The 18827-nt window shown below is 44.6% G+C and overlaps 1 protein-coding gene across 2 annotated transcripts; it reads right to left on the reverse strand.

Annotated features, from left to right (window-relative positions):
• Positions 1 to 1582: 1582 nt before the first annotated feature.
• Positions 1583 to 18583, reverse strand: clstn3 (calsyntenin 3). 2 transcript variants are annotated; one of them, XM_076281017.1, is made up of 19 exons: positions 18425 to 18583; positions 17338 to 17404; positions 15308 to 15430; positions 14750 to 14960; positions 14087 to 14295; positions 13022 to 13171; positions 12452 to 12637; positions 11646 to 11933; positions 11055 to 11167; positions 10562 to 10721; positions 9932 to 9991; positions 9447 to 9595; positions 9081 to 9229; positions 4747 to 4973; positions 4256 to 4417; positions 3692 to 3837; positions 3328 to 3463; positions 2924 to 3108; positions 1583 to 2451 (listed from the first exon to the last, which is right to left on the reverse strand). In XM_076281017.1, the coding sequence occupies exons 2-19, from the start codon at positions 17402 to 17404 to the stop codon at positions 2305 to 2307; spliced, it is 2868 nt and encodes a 955-aa protein (XP_076137132.1). In that variant the 5' UTR covers positions 18425 to 18583; the 3' UTR covers positions 1583 to 2304. The 2 variants fall into 2 exon arrangements, with proteins under 2 accessions (XP_076137132.1, XP_076137131.1); XM_076281016.1 differs by lacking the exon at positions 18425 to 18583 and having other exon boundaries at positions 17338 to 17512.
• Positions 18584 to 18827: the final 244 nt, after the last annotated feature.

Consider the following 18827-nt stretch of genomic DNA (forward strand, 5'->3'; position numbering starts at 1 on the left):
AACTGATGGATAAGTACTCAAGGTTGTGAGTTTAAATGTCAAGGTCATATGGGGGTTTGCATGTTATAGTGTTTTTAAGATCTCACAAGTGATGAATCCTCATCAAACCTTCAAATTACTTACTACTATGCTAGATGGACTGATTAAGTACTTTAAGTCATGGGGTCCTACATGAAATTAAGTGTTTGCCTGATATCCCCCAGGCAGGTTGACAGATAGTCAGAGTGGCATAATTCATCATTGAAAGCCATATAAACTGATTGGGCATTCAAGGGCATGGGGTCGTCGAAGGTCAATGTCATATAAAGTGTCTACCGGTATTTATATAAGTAATTTATTATTAAGTATACATACCATTAGATGTCATCAGACGAATCTCTGATGATACTTAAGGCACTCAATGATCTGTGGTCAGAGGTCAAGGTCAAGTTCGCTCCAAGGCATATGAGGTTAAAGGAGGTGGAGGCATGCTGAATGCTTTGTTTCATTTTCATGAGTTCATTTTCATTGCAGAATGTATGCCGGTTGGACACTGATGCAACCACAGGTTTACAATGAAGGCTACAGAAGACTCACTCAGTGTTAACCATCACTGCGTTTTGATATCATTTTGTTAATATTAGTTGTTGTGTTGCTGTTGGATGTGAAACCATTTCAGTTTGTACTATAATAAGTTTCTCATGAAACTGTCATGCACTTATCTTATCAAGACTCAACAATCATTTGAAGATTTCGCACTTTGACATTGTTCGAGTGTTTTTATTATGAATTTTGCCTTTTTTTCAGACGTTATCAATAACAATCAATCAATATAATCCATATCATTGTATCAATAAGTACAGTTAAATGTCCCAAGAGTAACCATAGTAATAATATATGTTATTAATGCAATTTTTTTCCATTCTTAATATTACACATTGGAAAACGCAAACAGGCTTTTAAACTTGACATATTATCACTGTACACTGACACAGACAGTGCTAAAGACACAGGGGCAAGAGTGAGGAGAAGTGAAAGTGAAGAGAGACACATGTCTGTACATCCGCAGAAACGAAACAGACCAGAAGGATGGAGGAGGTGGGATGGAAAACAAAGCAGGAGGGGTGTGAAGAGATGAGCAACTGGAGGATGACAGACAAAGAGAGAACATTTTGAGCATGGTGTGGAGCAAAACAGAGAGACAGAGAGAGAGAGAGAGATGACAAAACTGGTCATAAGAGCCATGTGCCTTCTGTTTCAGCATGATTCAGATTATTAACACGTTATTTTTTTATTACACAATTCAACACACAAATGAATAGACACTCATCAAGCCAGTCATTATCATTCTTATTACTACTACTATTATTATTATTATGGTTTTAAATGATCACCAGAATATTGGAATATGTGTGACAGGAATACAAAAATAAAAAACACAAACAAAAACCCATTAAATAACACATAGTTCCCTTTGTAGATGAAAAAACAAACAAAAAAACAACAACAACAACAATAATAATAATAATAATAATAATAATAATAATAATAATAATAATAATTCATATTTACATAAATTCAATACAATCAAAACTGCCCAGGCTGAGCTGACATTCTGGATACAGCAGAGGGTTTGTGTTGTGTTATCCTGTGTTATGTCATGCCATGTTGTGTGATGTCTTGTGTTGCACTGTGCTGTCAGTTGGTGCTAAAAGTTATGATGCCGATTTTGGGTTGCTGAGGAGAACTTTGGAAGATTGGTTGGGTCACACAGTTACTGGACATTTAGTGATCCTTTTCTGATTCACCATCAATACTTGGGCACATATTTGGTGGTAAAGGAATGTGTAGAGAGAAAGGGGAAGAGATTGTGCAGCAAACTGACAAGTAAGCCGTTTATTGGGCGTGTATGATTAGATAACTTTGTGTTAGACTAAGATGACAATATCAGGCCAATATACACATTGTAACTGTACAGTGAAGATCTTTTTGTGTTTGTTTATAATTGCTTTACCATTTCCTAACAAGGCCTGTATCAGATGAATGAATGAGTATTGACCACAAATATGTTAATTAATGTCCAAAAATACCTTTGTGCCATAGTTTCATATTTTCAGAAGAAGAGTGAATGCATTTTGGGCATCTCTGATTATTATGTTTGCAGATGTAAGCATTATCTGGTGATTTGTGCATGGTGTTCGTAAGCATACATTCCAGAGAAGAGTGCAGAGGCTCGTAGTGGACACGAAGGTGCCGAGTTTGTGTGTGGGATGGTTTCCGTGGTATCCATATGTGTGTGGGCTTTTCAAACGGTAGCTGGTGGGCTCAGTAGCGCCGAGCAGCATCCCTGCCATCTTTTTTGATGATAATTCTCTGGTCATCGCTGCCATCGTCGGGCGAGTCGGCCACTTCCTCATCCTCGTCTCCCTCCCCCTCTGTGTCAGCCGATATTCCCATTTGAGACTCGTAGGACTGAAACAGAGAAACAAAAATGGAGACAGACAAGGATGACTCAACACGTTTTTAAGTAGTTTGGAAGAAGGTGGACAAGAACAAATGACTCAGAAGCTTCATACAGACATTACCACCCTCTACGTATCACATCTTAATAAAAAGCTAAATTGGATCTCAGACGACACCAGTTAATATATATATATGTATATATATGTAGTCTTAGCATGTCATTGTTTTTATATTATTGATTGAATGGATATTATTGTTTTATTATTGCCTTTCCCCTTTTTTTCATTGCTTTTTTATTAGGCTATTGATTGAATTGATATTATTGCTTATTATAACTATTCTCCTTATTATATTTGACCAACATTCTAATCTGTTCCCTGTTCAATTTTAAATATTATTATGTTGTTTTGTATTTATGTGTCGCTTTGGACAAACCATAACCATAAGCATAATATGAGCCCACCATGACCACAGTACCCACCTCCATGGGGTTGACAATGATGGTGAGGGCAGAGTCGTCCCACTGGCTGCTTCCTTCTTTATCCCCGCCCCTGGCCCCCTCGCCACGGCGATGGATGGAACGGATTCGGAACACTCCCAGAATAACCATGACAACCAGGAATCCTACACACACCATGATGATGACCGTGGCTGCACCTGGGACCACTAGAGGCAGAAACAGAAATATCAGTGATCAGTGATATATTCACACACACACACACACACACACACACACACACACACACACACACACACACACACACACATGGGATGGACATAAAACTGTCCAGAAACTCTGCAAATCCTGTTATTTATTGCCCTGGCCCTGCAGACCTCCTATATAAACACAACACCCATAGACCCAGCGGTGCTGAGTCGGAGTACCTGAGTTGCGGTGAGGGTTGGGTAGTGTGTGGCCACTCAGCTCTCCGGTGTGGTGGGAGGGGTGCAGGAACTGCTGCTGAGAGGCCAGCAAGTGTGAGGGGTGGTACAGACTGTCCAAAGAGTGCAGGAAATTCACCTGAGACACATTAGATGGAAGAGACCGAGAGAGAGAGAGCAAGAGAGAAAGAGAGAGAGAAATAGAGAGAAAGAAGTAAAGAGACAGAGAGAGAGAGATGGAGGAAATAGGGGGCCAATAAAAACAAGGTTACAGACATTAAGAGAAACAAGAGAGAGATTTACTCGTAATGTTATCCACGGGTAGCCGTGGTGATGTGCTAAATGAGTGGCTGTGTGTTTCGAATACCTCCAGAGTGAGCTCGTTGCTGGTGTAGCGTCCGTTCATCTCTGAGCAGGACAGGCGGAAACGCCTCTCGAAGCGAGCAGAGCCCTTAGCCAGGCGGTAATGGATGGAGCGCAGGACATCCTCGTACACTGAGATCGACTCAGCACCTGAGGAGGAGAGGAAGAGGTGATAGTGACTTAGTGTTTACTGTTCTGTATCCAGAGACCCCCCTACCCCTCACCTCCACCACCCCAGCACACACACACACACACACACACAAACCTACACCCACCCACCTACACACACACACACACACACACACACACACACACACACACACACACACCTACACACACACACACACACACACACGCACACGCACACGCATACGCACACACACACACACACACACACCCACCCACCTACACCCACCCACCCACCTACACACACACACACCTACACACACGCACACGCACACGCACACGCACACGCACACGCACACGCACACGCACACGCACACGCACACGCACACGCACACACACACACACACACACACACACACACACACACACACACACACAGTACCTGTGATGGCAATATAGGCTGTTGTGTTTATGATGTCCAGTCCCCTCTCCTTGATGGCTTCCATATCAACCAAAAGTTCCTCCTTCTCTGGGTTTAGCTCCTCCCCTAAGGGCTGGACTTCACATCCATCCAAGGTATGGGCCACGGCATCTGACATCAACGCTGAGCCACGCAGAGGACAAGGCCAGAGACAAGACGGGACGTCAGATCTCAGGTTATGTATGATTTTCGCAATAATACGGCAAGTCAGATAAGACAAACAGAACAAGGGGGAGGATAAGCACTGTGTAGAAATACAACCCAATCTCAAAGAGTAAAGTTCACATGACTGAGGGAGACAGATAAAGTGTCCCGGGTGAATGAGTGAGCCCTCTCTGTTAAACATTAAGGCTCTATTATGCTCCCTACTGTATACTGTATCTAGCAGTGCTGTCCAAAATGGCGGGGGAGTCTATGAGTCACAGAGATGTTGAGGGCCTTTATGGACTCACCTCCACCCTCCATGCCCTGGGCGGCGGTGTTGACCGCGTGGGAGAGGGAGCAGACGATGCGCAGCTCGGGGAAGAGGGGCACCCCACGGGGCCCCTCGAACTCGGGGGCGGGCCTGGCCAGATGAGGCCCCACTCCGGACAGGGAGATCTGGGGCGCGTCGGGCTGGAGGACCACCAGGTAGCCCTCCAGAGCACGGAGCGAGAGACAGCTCTCCTCGTTGAAACACCTGAGACAGACAGACAGACAGACAGACAGACAGACAGGCATGTGGGAGGAGATTTAGAGTGCGTGACAATAATAGATGAAAATCAGATGTCTGTTGTGTATGAGCTTGAGAGTGCATATGCCTAATTGAAATGACTAGAATTGGGAAAAACTGCTATTATTCCAAAGGGGTTCTTATTCAATACTAAATCTCTGAGTGTGTGTGCGTGTGTGTGTGTGCACGAGCATGTGTGTATATGAGTGTGCGTGTGTATGTGCATATGCATGACTACAAAGTATATCTATTAGAGAGCAGCTGGCCATGTTTAGCTGAGCCTAATGACGGCTGGTTCACCAGCTGGACGTCACGATCCCACGACCTGAAATCTGATTAGTGGAGAAACGAGCTCTAAAAAATTACATTCAATCCAGCAGATTCGATAGACATTGCTCATTCCAGTTCCTGCTATTATCAGAGTGTCTCCGAACTACCACGATCCTGTTGTTAATGTCACTGTTCACTGCAGAGCTCTCATCCTCTCCAATTAATTTGTTTATGGTTCCATAAAACTCCACAGGACTTATCAAATTGAATAGCTTGCCAAGGTGAAAATAAAATAGACAACAACATAAATGGTGTCAGTTAACCATATTGTACAACCCCAAATCAGAAATAGTTGTGGCGTTGTGTAAAATGCAAATAAAAACAGAATGTGATAATCTGCAAATCATGTAAACTCATATATAGCTGCAAAAAGGACTCAAACAACATATAAAATGTTGAAAATGACATAAATGACTATTTCATGGAAAATATATGTTCATTCTTAATTTGATCCCAGCAACACATTTCAAAAAAAGTTGTGATGGGGCCAAGAAAATGCTGGAAAAGTTGTGTAGCCTAATGATAAAGAAAACAAAAGGAGGAATATTTTACAACTAATTAGGGTAACTGGCAACATGATTGGGTATTAAAGCCAGAGTTTCTTAGAAGTAAAGATGTAAAGGTACTCATCACTCTGTGTAAGTCTGTGTGGACAAATGATGAAACAATATAATTATAATGCTTCTTTATAATTTATAATACTTTTTCTCGAAGTATTTGGGGAGTTCATCATCGACAGTACATAATATCATTAAAATATTTAAAGAATTCAAAGAAATATTTGCAAACAAGGGTCAGAGATGAAAAACAATATTGGATGGCTGTGGTCTTTTGGACCTCAGATGGCACTGCATTAAAACCAAATCATTGAATGGGCTCAGGTAAACCTCGGATCCTGAAAGGTGTGAGATCAATTAAAAATTTGCCATTCTTTTTGGAAATCATGGACTCCTCTAGGCTTGAGAGTAGAGGGCCAATCCAACTATCCAACTTGTTATAATGCTCAGTTCAAAATCCAGCATCTATGACGGTGTAGAGGTGCATTAGTACCTACAGCATGGGCATCTTGCACATCTGGCCAGGTACAATCAATTCTGAATGATGTATACAGATTTTGAGCAACATATACTGCCATCCAGGCAATGTCTATTTTTGGGAAGACCTTGAATATTTCAGGAAAACAATGGCAAAAAAATAATTCTGCACATATTTACCGGTAAACAGTATCTCTCATAGAGGAAGAGTCCAGGTGCTAAAATTGCCTGTCTGCAGTTCAGTTGTGTCAAATTGACCGATCCCAAGCCCCGCCCCCTTTTACTATGTCACAATGAGGACTTTGGAGGACCTCGGTCAACCTCGGTCAATTTTGAATTTTCTAGTGTCCGTTCTGTATGACAATACGCCAGTTATGCGAAGGCTATAATGCTTCTTTTGCGAGTAGCCTAAGAAACTAAATAACTAAAGAGCTCAAAAAGGTTCAAAGATAAGCCTGAGATACTTGTAGAAGTGACATCCGATATCCTGACCGTGTAAAACGTTAACACACATAGGCCTAACTTTGCATAACTTTGGATAGGCTGCTACTTTTCAGTAGCCTAAAGAAATCTGAGTGTGTACGAAAATGTTCCCTTTATTTGTGTTCATAACTACACACAAAAACATAACTAAATCTGGTTTCCACTGATGAAACGACAACATAAGCCTACGCAAAAAAATATACCTACCTTGCAGGAACTGAACTCGCACATTCATACGATTGGAAGACGCGCAAAAGGCTACACCTTCAATCACGTATCGCCTTACACACATCAAGAACATACTTTCAGCTTTGCTACATTGCCATGTTTAACTTGGGATAGAAGACTGTTGACAGAAATAGGCTAATGATCATTTTTTCAACAAACGCAATACTAGCCTACTGCGATGCATTATTGATGGCTGAACGAGAGATAGACAATGTCTTCTAAAGATCGAATCATGTGCTGATTCAAAACTATGCCTTGCTATAGGCTATGCAGTCTCGAAATTGACAATATTAGACCTAGCCTACTACATTGCCCACGTTTAAATTAATTATAGCATAATGATGAAGTCTAGTCCAAGACAAACCACGTCTGCAAACTGCAGATAGCCTATGCGTGATATGGGTTTGAACTCGGATTGGGTTCTTTTCAATACACTTGTATCATGTTTATTTGAACTCTTCCTTCTAAAGCAGCCATTCAAAAAAATAAGTAGACTCTCGGCCTACCGAAGAGAAGCTTCTCTCCACCTCCCCAACATGAGCTGCTTAACAGGCTAGTCACTCTCCCAAGTTGCGTGAACTTGGATCTGCAGCACTTGGTCCCGTCTTACTAATCCTCGAAATATGGTTAGATTTTGTTATGGACACGTCAACACCATATGTTCGCACAGACCTGTTTATTGAATCAGAGTCACATCTGCAGCAAATAAGGTAAACTACCTGCTCGGGATAACGTGCTAATTGTTTATCCAGCATCCCATTAAGATCCACGACACCGGATTTTTTTGTCCTCAATTTGTGGTGTTCCACCTCGTTGATGACAGCGGACATTGTGAATGTGTCCTTCTGCATACTGAAGGCCTTTCTGACCTCTGTTTTTTGAATATATCAATATTACTTGACGCCCAGAAATCCAGCATACACTGTTGCACTAGGCTAAATGGGGGTGCTGCGTCCCCATGTTGAAGTTCTCGCACACTTTCCTGCAAACTTGTCCGACTTAGCAACAGTAACTATGGGACTGACAATGGGAGGAGGGGCTTGGGATCGGTCAATTAGGTGCATAATGGATTAAGAATACCCCATACTGTTCCTATATCAGGTAGGAATGGGACAACATTTCATTTTTTTAAAACATGTTGCTGGCATCAAATTTTATATATTAATGCACAATTTCACACTCCTGCATTACAACGCTTCCGTTTAAGTTACCGCTAATATACAATTGGATTTGATTTAATTATTATTACTGTGCATACCTTCACAATTAGTTTATTGATATCAATGAGCCCAGGCTCCATACTCTCACACAAGCCACTATCCACTATCTTTTTTTTTTTTTTTTTTTTAAAGACCTCTCAATTCCAAAGCCGCTGGACCACTCCTCTGATGCTTGACCTTGATAATGCAGGTTGATGTTTATGCTGAGCGTGTAACCAGAGAGCTGCTTATACAAGGGAGACTGTCTATCTGTATTCCAGTGAGAGACTTCAGGCTGGAGGCGCCGAGGCTCACAGTACAAGGTCAGGAAATTGGTTCAAACCAGACAGTGAAGAGGATCTTTGAAGCTATTATGGTTCAATATGAAATGGCATGCAAATTACAGTGCAATGGAGTAAGCCAGAAATTACATAAAATGGATATTTCCTGACAGTGTTGTGGCATGTGGACAGTGTACATTGTGTGGTTTTAAAATGCAAATCAGAACTAGGATTTAATTACACACTAAACACACGAAATTAAAGATGACGGGGGATGTCAAGCTCAAAGGCTTTTTACATAATCTATTCATAGGTTTGTTAATTTGTTGGGCCAAAGGCATTTATGAAAGATTTTTTATTCTGTCTGATGGAAAACTATATTACATATAAAATTGTCACATTTTATAAGATTTCATATTTTATCCGAAATCCTATTCTAACTAGTGTACACAGGCTTGCATACACGCAGCTATAGGCTTATTTTAAAGGAATTATCCTTTCATCTCAGGGGCGTCTTACCGAAGGGAGGTGGTAAGTTTGAGGGGTCGCACCCCAGGTGTGGCGAAGCGAAGAGAGTTCCTGTAGGTGACCTGCTGCACGGCACGGTTGAAGCTCTCAATGTCATCCCCCTCCAGCACCAGCACGGACTGACTGGGGTTCACATGCACCTGCACCACACAGAGTGAGAGAAGGAGAGAGAGAGAGTGAGAGTGAGAGAGAAAGATGGAGGGGGGGTCTTTGCATGTGATTTACCCATTAATTAATATGTCAATCACGTGGTTGTGAGAATAGATTCTGTCTCGTTCTCATCAGTTAGCGCACCTGTCAGCGTTTTGCAACACTGGTAACGCACAGGCTTGGGACTCTCGCTAACACACTCATTACCTTCATGCCCGAGCCCAGTGTTTCCAGATCCCCAAAGTCCAGCCCCTCTCGGCAGGCATACAGGCACTCCACAACACTGTGAGGCTCCACACTTCCTGGACGCACCGTCACCCCCGACAACAGGCCTCGGTAACCGCCGACGTATTTCACTGTGAGAGCAGAGAGGGGTGCAACATATAGGGTGAACGTGAGAGAATTACAAATGGGTGCAGCATACCTACTTTCCATGATCCTATTTTCTGTTATCTGTGTGACTGACAGGGTGCCGGCCTCTCTCTGCATCCACTGCCCCCCTCCCACTCCCCACAACCCTGTGTGCCTCTCTGAACGTCATGAAAATATACTGACAGTCCATGGGGAATTTAGTCGGGAAGACAGGAGACACACGTGTGCAGACACCCACACACACACACACACACACACACACACACACACACACACACACACACACACTCTCTCACTTTTTACAGATGGCTCCCACTCACCTGCGTCTCTCCCCTCAGGAATGGTGTTATTCAGAATTTCCTTCTGCTTCTCCTCGGGCTCTGTGGAATAAAGGGATAGAGACAGAGAGGCAGAGAGAGAGAATGAGAGGAGAGAGGGATAGAGAGGCAGAGAGAAAGAGAGAGAGAGACAGGAGGGAGGTGCAAAGCGTACATTAGAATGAATAGAAGCCTCATGTGTTGGTAAAGGTGAAGAGAAATGAGGCAGATTGAGTGGGTGGAAGGAAGACAGAGAGACAGAAATAACGAATGGCAAAAGCAAAGGCTCATTATTTCAACTCCAGCCCGATTACCACGCCACCAGTATTGATGGGGGTATTTCCAGAGGTAATTAACTGACAATATGTCTCCTTTTAGCGATCGTATGGGCCTAACTGACAGGCTATGCACCAAGCCCTCTCTGTTGTTCTCCTCAGCTGAATAATTGATGAGAGCGAGAGGTTTTATAAATAGCCTCAGAGATGCAGATGGCCCGTCTCGCAAAACATATAATTAGATGAAGGGAATTGAATACTTCCTGTCCGCTGTAATTGGCTGTTAATAAGGTTGCATTGATTGACATCTGGCCAAACCTGAGCATGTGTGTGTGTGAGCTATGAATCTAGTACGTACCCCAGCAAGCACCGATGACCATTCGCTGGTGTGGGACAGGGTTGGGGATGGCACCGTTGTCATGGATACGAGCAGGGTCAAAGGTCACCCCATCCACGTAGAGCGTGACAGAGGGGAACTGCACGCTGAGGGACAGGTGATGCCACTCGCTGTCACAAACCTGCCCAAAGAGAGACGGCACATGACGAGAGGTCGTTGGCAGGATGAAGAGGGTAAAGAGGAGGAAACTAATTGAAGAGGGAGGAGATTTGGTTAAACTCCGCTCCTGAACAGATTGGGCTCCCCCATTAATCCAACATACTTAATTCCATCTGTCGGAGCAGACCTGTTACCCCAACCCAAATCACTTAAACCCCCACATGGACACACACCCACACCCATACCCACACACACACACACACACAGTCTGCAGCACATCACAGACCTCACATGAAAAAAAAAAAAATTTGAGTCGTTATCCCCTGATCCCCTGTTTATCCCCACAGAATTTCACCTGCTCCAGTTTCCAGAGGAACTTCACCGGCCGGTCAGCAGAGACGTCAGCCCAGTAGAGGAGGGACAGGCGGCAGCCGTGCACAGACAGAGAGTAGTGGGAGTAGGAGTCATCTGGGAGCGGAAGAGGGACACAGAGACGGCCGTGAGCCCAACACGCTCATATCCAATTTCCTCCCCATGCACGTACATTAGAGCGTGGGTGACAGAGGCCAAAAGCAGGAGGAACAATGCAAACATATTTAACATACACGGGAGAAGGCGACTGGAGCATAAATAACAAACTGCTGGCTGCAGGCTTTTTTCCTTATCCCTGCACAAATTTTGCTGATCAAGATCTGCATGGGGCATCTGATTAAAGGAATAAGGTGGTTCCCACTTGGGGAGTAAATCTGGCAGGAGGCAGTCCATCACGCTGAGGGGGTGGGGAGGAGGAGGAGGAGGAGGAGGAAGGAGAGGGAGGGGGGCACATGCATGGCTGTGCTCTCAAGCAGAGAGGAATGCATCCATCACAAGACAGCGCCGGACCGGAGCACGTATGGGACCTGACACCTTAAGGACGTGACGACCTGAAGACGGATAATCAACCAACCGTTCTTGACCGTGCTGCAGACGATGGTCTCCTCCTCCTTCCGGAAGCTTCTGGCCTGGCTGGCGGACGGCTGGGTGTTGGCCCCTCCGCGACGCATCCACAGCTGGAGGGTGAAGTGATTTCCGGACACCCCCGAGACGACCGTGTCGGGGACCACGGCAACATGGGACGAGCCGTTGAAAGAGAAGACCAGGGACGAATCGGAGGATGGCAGCGTGGGCAAAGCAGCTGTCCAATTGGCTGCTGGGGAAGGAGGCGGGAGTAGGTCGACTTCTCCCCTCACGGCACCTGTACAGCACACAGGACAGGATACAAAAACACATCAACACAGTCATAATGGAGAAAATAAATGCCACCTCCATCACATCATGTACTTTTGATTATTATTATTAGTGAAGTGTTTTTCCTAATGTCTGCCTTGAAAACCTTGTAGCAGTAACATTTGCAAACAGCATAGTGGCAGGCGTGCCAAAATTGCTGTCAGCATATTGAAGTTGTGCAAAATGGTAATGCCTGTTCGGCATTTTCCACCTTGGCGTTCTATTATCATGCACACTAATGAGACCAGTACCTACATGTAGCTTCCAGTCCATGTTACTTAGCAACAACAGATGGGACTGACCCTCTGTTTTCCTTAGTAACAGTGATGTTTAGACTGCCCATTCTAAAAGCTATAATTTGAGATGATTGTGCGGCCTCATACTCACCACCATTATGAGCTTAGCTAAACATTTTTTTTTGTTTTATGCCCATCTTGTTTCTTTTAAATGCCCGGAAATATATAAATACCAAAACACTGGACTCACCACAGAGTCTGCGCACAGACCGGTCAGAGTAGCTGTCTCTGTCACAGCCCTTGCCAATGTGTCCAGTCTGCAGCTCTACGGTGGCCTGAATGTTCCAGACAGTCTCCTCGCACGTCTCCAGGTGGAGGCTGGGGAAGAGTGGAATGCTGCCAGACCCAGGTGTGTATTCCACCCGCTTGGTCCAGCCTGGAAGATGAACACGGTAGATGTCATTCGTCTGCACTGAGGTGCTGGTGCAGTGGCCTGCTATCCAGTTACACATAGTACAAGGCTGGTGATATATGAGTACACAGAAAATACTGCTGCCCCCAGCCCAGCATCTTCCTCTCACACACTCAAACGGTCTAGCTGCACACGTATACTCACGCACGCACACACACAGACACATACACACACACGCGCTTGTATGTTCACACACAGACACACACACACAGACACACACACACACACACACACACACACACAAACACACACACACACACACACACACACACACACATAGAGTCATAAACATGGACACATAAAGGCAATCAATTTCAGGCTATTGATTAAGCAGTGTGCATTGATTACCGATCCAGCCAGGCTTGCAGGACGGCTTGACCGTTATGGTAACCTGGGCATCAGCCTGGGCACGTCTCTTGCCGCAGTCGTATGCCGTCACCCAGAAGGTGTGGACGCGCTGGCGCTTGGAGTCCAGAGGCTCGGTGTTCTTGATGTTTCCTGGGAGAAGAAAGGAGCGGGCGACAGATGAGAGCGTTTACACAGCACTGTGATTCAGCAGCTCAACACCAGAGCGCTCACATCAAAGCTACAGCACTCGTCCTTTTCCTCACACACACACACACACACACACGCACACACAAGCACGCGCACACACACACACACACACCAAAGTCAGATCAAACTGAGAGAGATGAAAGAACAAGGGAGAAGAGGAGGAGGACAGAAAGGAGAAAGAGTGAAGAACAGAGAGATACGTACAGGGGCAATGCACACAGACTGGAAACCTACGATTTCAGGCTTGCCGAGACTAGGGCAGAGGGCAAGAATGCGTAATATTACAAAGTTACATTTGGGGACAAAAGGACAAAAACTGTTTGATATCACACAGGAAACAGTGTTACAGTAAAGGAAAAGGGACAACGACATCATTTGAGTTAAAGGGAGACACAATAGAGGAGCTTTCAGCCCTGACAAAAAGCCACTGTGTAGTGTATGTCCCTTCTTGAGTCCAGACAAAAGGATGAAAAGAACTACATACCCCAGAGCATCATGCAGGGGGAACTTGCTCTCTCCCAGTGAAAAAAATATGCAGAGTCATTGCTAAAGACAGGAGACACATAGTCCTTGTCTTCCCCCACCTCCCTTTCTCTGCCCTAACACTTTCTCTTTTCATATAACACAATGTCCACTCCTGACACCCTCTCACCTACTCTCTTCCACACCTTTTACTCTCACATCAACGTGACATAGTCAGATTTTACTCTTCCACTACGTCAACAGGTGAAACACTTGGGGGGGGGGGGGGGATAAGGGACAGAGATGGAGGGCAGAGTTTCAGAGGTCCAGCTCCTACACTGCTTGAACTAGTCTGGTGCATTTTCCCCACCCCATTCTGGGAGCTGTAGTTCTTACCATCGTTGTCAATGGCGAATGGCACGTCACGTGTGGCAATCTCGTAGAAGCAGATCTGACTATACTGAGGTGAGCAGTCGGCATCCAGGGCCTCCACCTTGACGATGCGGTCAAAGAGTCGCCCCTCTGGCACCGAGGCCTCGTAGTGGCGCTCCACAAACACGGGGGAGAACTCGTTTACGTCATTCACACGCACATGAACAGTGGCCCTACACAGCAAGACAGAGAGACAGAGAATGGAGGTTGAATAAAGGATTACATAACTTAAGGATTACAGCAACTATTCAATATTTTGAAGTTTGTCTAAATGGCTGTGGTTATTTGTATTTGTCTTATTTTGTTTCCCATGTGTGTCTTTATTTTGTTTCATTTTTATTTTTATTTTGTTGTTTTATTAGTTTTTCGCAGAGAACATGAACGCTGTTCTCCTCCAGGCAGTAGAGCATGCTAACCCTCTTGAGTTCACAGCAAGGGTCTCAATTACTACAGCACAGGCTGTGCCACCTGACTACAGCACTCTGATATTTCTAGAAAACCATGGCAACCACTTTTCTACGTCAAAGACCTTTCAGTCCCGGGTATCTTCTGGCAGTACTGGCTTTAAGGGACCCAAAGAGAAACTTTGGATAAGCTATGCTTAAGTCATCCTATGAGAGCACTGACTTGTGAGACTTCTTGGTGTTGGCCCCGTCGGGGCCCTCTCCGCAGTCGTAGGCCTGGATGGTGAAGCTGTGCTCCCGCTGGCTCTCACAGTCCAAAGGCTCTTTGGACCGCACCAGACCCTCTCCCGTGGAGCGGTCCAGAACCACGGCCTCAAACTGAGCCGAGCCTGAACCACTGGGACCGTTGTGGATCTTAAACCCACATATCTCACCTGGATGATGCAGAGGGAGAGTCAGGTATTCACAACAAACAGTATGATAAAAAAATTAACTAAAACATATTTTTTCACCCAATCTAATCCCCCATCACATTCAGAAGCATTTCTTGATGTCTGCATAAGACAAAGATGGAAACAGACAAGACTTGAGCTAAAAGAACATGAAAGATGTTTGCAGAAACAGGCAGGCAGAAGAAGGATTTAAGTTTAAAAAAAGAGAATCATTGAAATAAAGATAAAGGGAAACTCAGATGAACCCAAAGGAAATCTGAAACCAAACAGAAGGTTCTAAAACAGATGAAAAGAACAGGCCAGAGAAAGATCTAGAATGTTATTCTCACCAGCATAGTGAAGAGGGGCGTCCTTATCCAGGGCAAACAACGGAGGGTTGAGCAAGACTGTGTTGTCGTTCTCCATGACAATGCCCTGATACTCTGTCTCGATCCATGGTTTGTGCTTATTTGCTGAGAATGCCGTAGAGACCAGAAAGGACCATGGGTTAAACAGCAATGATGAAGTGAAAGTGCATCTTCACTAATGGCTCCTCTTACAACATGAGGGACAGAGAGTTAAGCTAATGCACCATCACACACATAAACACACACACGCAGATACATACATACACACACACCATCAGTAGAACCACCGCACATAGCAGGACAAATAATCTTTTTCAGTCATGCACATGCCTGCACACACGCACACATACACCCACTCTCGCTTTTCACACTCATCCACATATCTGTGTGTGCGGACACACACTTACACACATACACACACATACACACATACACACAACATCTGCAGCCACTTCACACCTGTCTCTGGTTGGCGGCATAATGAAGTGTGGGGAGGTTTCACCTTGTCTCTTTTTCTCTCTCACACACACACACACACATGCCACACTCACACAGCTATATTGCACCTATCATTCACACCAACCAACCACTGCCACTTGCCGTCGGCAGCACACGTAGAAATGCCAAATTAAATTGGGAGCTATGCAGTGAAAACATTTCAAAAGGAAATCAATTATTAAATTCTCAAATGGCTCAGTTTGATTTTGAGTGGGGCAATTAAATGTGACACTTAGTTACTTAAAAAAATCTCAAATTTATGGTAGTAGGCCAACTTTCTTTCTTGAAAAAAAACTCACTTTCTATTAGAGCCTCTGTTATTTAATGCCTACATTCATCAACACCACTAAAATACTCTAAACTGAAGTCCAGTTGATGTGGAGCAGAGCGGACGGTGCAGGTAAAATCTCACTCCACCACAGCTGTAAGAGGTCGCCTCTGCCCTCTCCATATTTAGCATCCACAAAGACTGACCACTTCATCTTTCCCCTCATCCTTCATCTTATTTTGTCATTTATCTCTCTATCTCATTTGCTATCTCTCTCTCTCTCTCTCTCTCCCACTCTCTCCCGCCTCATCTAACACTCACAACCTCCCTCTGCAATATAGCATTAATCTGAACATCAGGGCCATGGATTACACCCAGGATTACAGACTAGGAGACAGCACTTTTCTATCCTATCCCTCTCTCACTCACTGCCTTCCCATCCTCCTCTTGCTCTCCCTCTCTCCCTAATTTTTGTTTTTGGCACAGACTCTGTTTGGTCTTTCCACCCCCTCCCACCCCCACCCCACCCTTCTCTGTGGTTCACTCTCTTCGTCTCCAGATCAGTTTCAGCCCTCATCCTAGTGGCCGCCTCTGTTCGGATTGAGGAACCTCATCCAGTCATTGTCATGGATAGCGCTACCTTCTCTTGATAGCTCTTTCTGTCACTTCCTCTGTATGAATTTACCCTTCTATCACCCCCTGTCATTCTCTCTCTTTCTCCCTCTTTCTCCCACCACTCCTACCTCTGCCCCTCTCTCTCTCTTCCACTATCTCTCTTCCTCTCCCTGTCTTTCTTATTTATTCTAAAGACAAACTGTCTGACTCGGAGTCTCCTTCAGAGAGGTCTCACTGGTGGGAATTGAAAAAATGCGATGGCATTGCTAACGGACCTGAATATTAACAGATAGGCTACTAATGACGAATGACTTCATGGGTTAATATTGATAACAAGACCACGTAAGCATGCATTGTAACACTCAGAAACTCAGAAACACTCGGGGGGAGACACATTTAAATGTGATTTAATGTATACTTGGTGCTGCATTCATAATTACAACACAATTTTGAATATAGTAACAAAATCACATTAAATCGAGGAAGTCGTGGACAGGATTTACCGTTAAATTCGTCCATATAAATTTAACAAACTGGGCTCCTAAAAATATGGCACTAGATTACTGCTGAATAGCAGGTGCATAACAATAATTGTATGTCATGATCAACAGTCAAAAGGAGAGTAACTGACCTTTGTTGCCATGGGCAACCGAAGTCAAGCAAAGGAGGAGAAAGGAGAGAAAATTCATTCTGTCCATCTGAGGGAGGAAGGGATAGGCAGAGGGGAGGGGGCAGGGGGGGCATACATGCATTAAACCAGTCAACACTTACAAAATACAGACAGAGGACAGATACACAAGAGGACACACAGACAGACACATGGACAGCCAGATCAACACCAGTATCAATATCAGGTATCCAGGCAGTCATCCCTTGACACAGTGACACTGCAATCCTGGGAGATTAGTTGAGTATACCCATATGTATCTTGCATAATTCAGAAGCCAAAAGGCTCTCTTAGCCATACCTCAAGAGGCCACACTACTGCAACGGCGGGGGTCCTGCGTTTAAAACAACAACTACTCTGATGGTGTAGGACTGCAAACATTTTTATCAAGTCATACTTTAACAGATTTGATACATCATATACACTGCCGTCAAGTGATGCGCACGGAGGGCAGTGATAAGGCCATTGCGTCCACACAAACAGCCTACGCGTATTTAGGTGAAGGGTTTATGTATTCGTGCATGTTTGGTAGGCACCTTTTGGTCTATAGTAAAGGACTTATGTTGGAGTTATTTTAAAGACCATCGTAACCACATACGTCTCTGCAAGAGAATGCGTAAAATAGCCTGTGGGCCAAAATCCATCCATAAATCCAGATATTCACATCCAACTCACGTTAGTATAGCATAATCAGCAGCAAACCAACAATATGACTTAGTTGGGCTACAACTATGCCAAAACATTTCTACACTCAATGATTTGCCTACGTGACATTAAATTAAGTGGCCTTATGTTATGTGCACAGGCATGTGAAGCCAATATGCGACAACTGGTGATCAGTTTTCAGAACATCAAAATTACTACTCATTCCAACACATCGGTATGGCCGCGCTGAACTCAATATTTCGAAAACAGATTAACATAATGTCATTCAATTATGGAAACCATCACACGACATTGGAATTCATCGTTACCCGTGAGGTGTGATGATGCTACCCAAAACTGCTCTTCGCAGCATCACACACACACACACACACACGCACAAACACACCTTTGGCGCCTTGCTGTCCTCCTCCGACACGGATGCAGACCACAGGTAATTGTAAGCCCCTTAATGCTTCGCCAATCTTCAGTATAGGTCAGGATCTCAAATAACTGTGAAATTGGGATGGGGTGAACTGCTGGGCTATTAGGAGACCAATGCCCTTGTTTTCGGCAGACGCCGTGCAGGAAAAAAACGACGGTGCGATAACGCCGATGTCCCCTCCCTCTCACTCCGTTTCTTCACCCGCCCACACTGCGTCTCTCTCTCTCTCTCTCTCCATCAGCCCACAAGATAGGCTACTCCCCTTCTTGACATCGCACTGTGCGCTTTTACAGGGCCTGTCCGTGGCAAAACGTGTGCGTGGGGTCTAAAGCGTGATATATTACATGTCACAGACAAACCGCACAAT

Source organism: Alosa pseudoharengus, unplaced genomic scaffold (genome assembly GCF_046254945.1).
Source record: "Alosa pseudoharengus isolate Yale_2024_CS ecotype anadromous, Long Island Sound unplaced genomic scaffold, YU_APseudo_1.1 YU_APseudo_1.1_scf_12, whole genome shotgun sequence".
Taxonomy (NCBI): Eukaryota; Metazoa; Chordata; class Actinopteri; order Clupeiformes; family Clupeidae; genus Alosa; species Alosa pseudoharengus.